At 38.1% G+C, this 1,611-nt stretch overlaps 2 protein-coding genes across 2 annotated transcripts; one reads left to right on the plus strand and one right to left on the minus strand.

Moving 5' to 3' along the window:
- Positions 1–6: 6 nt before the first annotated feature.
- On the plus strand, positions 7–406 carry LOC108627161 (uncharacterized). Its single transcript, XM_018028254.2, has one exon. The coding sequence runs from the start codon at positions 77–79 to the stop codon at positions 302–304; it is 228 nt and encodes a 75-aa protein (XP_017883743.2). The 5' UTR covers positions 7–76; the 3' UTR covers positions 305–406.
- Positions 407–621: 215 nt separating this feature from the next.
- Positions 622–1,606, minus strand: LOC108627162 (protein takeout-like; the record flags this gene model as incomplete). The annotated part of the gene is made up of 1 exon (XM_018028256.1): positions 622–1,606. A coding segment is annotated over one exon (288 nt), but the record flags the coding sequence as incomplete, so codon positions are not given.
- Positions 1,607–1,611: the final 5 nt, after the last annotated feature.

Raw genomic sequence — 1,611 nt, forward strand, 5'->3', positions numbered from 1 at the left:
GAACGTGAAAGCGAACGTGAAATTGAATTTTAAAATAGTGAAACGCGGAGGCGTTGATCACATTTATTTCTCGTCGATGACGACGATGCTGACCATCAAGGAGTTCGATGTTGATTTCGTCGCTGAGAATTTCGACAAGATCCTGCAGGACGCCGTGACTCAAGCTCTGAGCAGCACCCATCAGGAAGTGTTGGATGTCACCAAGCCGAATCTCGAAAAGGCCATCTCCGAGAGGATCCTTAAAATTGGCAACCAGATGTGCAAACATTTCACTTACGACGAACTACTTCCCGACAGGGAATAGAACTCCTTAAGCAATTTGTTGACCTTCGTTAATTATACTTGGACCGAGATCGTTCTGAAATATGTAAATATAGATTGTACATCGTGACAAAATTTTGTTACACCTATCGTATTTTTTATTTACCTTTTTGTTAATGTTGACTGTAATAAAATTTATAACACGAGGAGATTAAAGGGTTTGTTAAAAAACTTGAGGAAATCATTTTCAAACACAGTTCACAGAAGGTTTTGAAATTATCTCTTCATCGTCTTTCATTATAATTGCAATTATAGAAATATTTTCAAACGTGTCAATCGTGCCAATAGAAAAAAGCCAAATGTTGTACAAATTTCATTTTATTAATACAAACTAATCTGAAAAATTACAATTTATGGACCACTTCTAAAGCAGTCGGAAGAAAGTAAAAAACTTAAGCAGAGGAACTAATGGAATGCTAACATTAGAAATACATATTCGTAATACCAATACAGTCAAATTCCATGTCGTTAGCGAAAATTTATCAAATCACATCGTCACGTTACACGCGTGGGAAATCTTCTCTGTAAATTTCTAATTTTTCGATCAATTTGACATTTATCATAGTATCATATTTTATTTTCTATTCAAGTAATATCATGGAAATACTTGAGTTCCAGAATGCAGTTTGATATCGAGGCACTCGTGATTAATCCTAATCATCACGTAAGTCTATCTATGAAATCCATCTTCCACTTCAATCTCAAGTGTGGTAATCATGTACCTTCCAATGTGATAGCAGATCTCTGCATTTTACTCAACTCTTGGAATCATGTATTTAAAAGATATGATTTTAATTATTCAAGCATCGATTATGTGCTCGTTTATATATAATACTATTTTCACTGACGATGTCAATTCTCTTGCATCGGTGAAGTCCTTTGCCCTTGAGAAGATAGACAACTTTGAATAAAGTTCGATGAATCAAGATGTAAAAATCTATAGATAGACCAAAGTGACGTTCAATCCTTTCAAATCCTTCGATTTAATACCTGAGAGCTACGCGTCGGGGAATAGCGTGTCGTACGAGAACTGGCTTAGAACACTGTCCGCGATTTGTGTGAACGTGCTCGAAATCGCGCTCTCGAGAGCGGGTGTGAGTTCCTGTATGAAAGAATCGAAGTTGCTGTTGATAGCTCCGTTCACAGCTTCGCCCAAAGCTGGATCGCCACCAAACAAATTTTGCAATCTCAGCTTCCCGCCTCCTACGGCGATCTTCGTTTGAAGGGTGGACACCTTCAAGTACGTGTCACCGTCGGCGCCCTTCGTCTTCTCTAGTTGGAGCTTGACGG

Source organism: Ceratina calcarata, unplaced genomic scaffold (genome assembly GCF_001652005.2).
Source record: "Ceratina calcarata isolate Rehan_Ccalc_2016 unplaced genomic scaffold, ASM165200v1 scaffold4410, whole genome shotgun sequence".
Lineage (NCBI taxonomy): Eukaryota > Metazoa > Arthropoda > Insecta > Hymenoptera > Apidae > Ceratina > Ceratina calcarata.

Excerpts from the sequence above, each read along its gene's own strand:
- LOC108627161 (XM_018028254.2), top strand. The coding sequence starts at position 77 with ATGACGACGATGCTGACCATCAAGGAGTTCGATGTTGATTTCGTCGCT.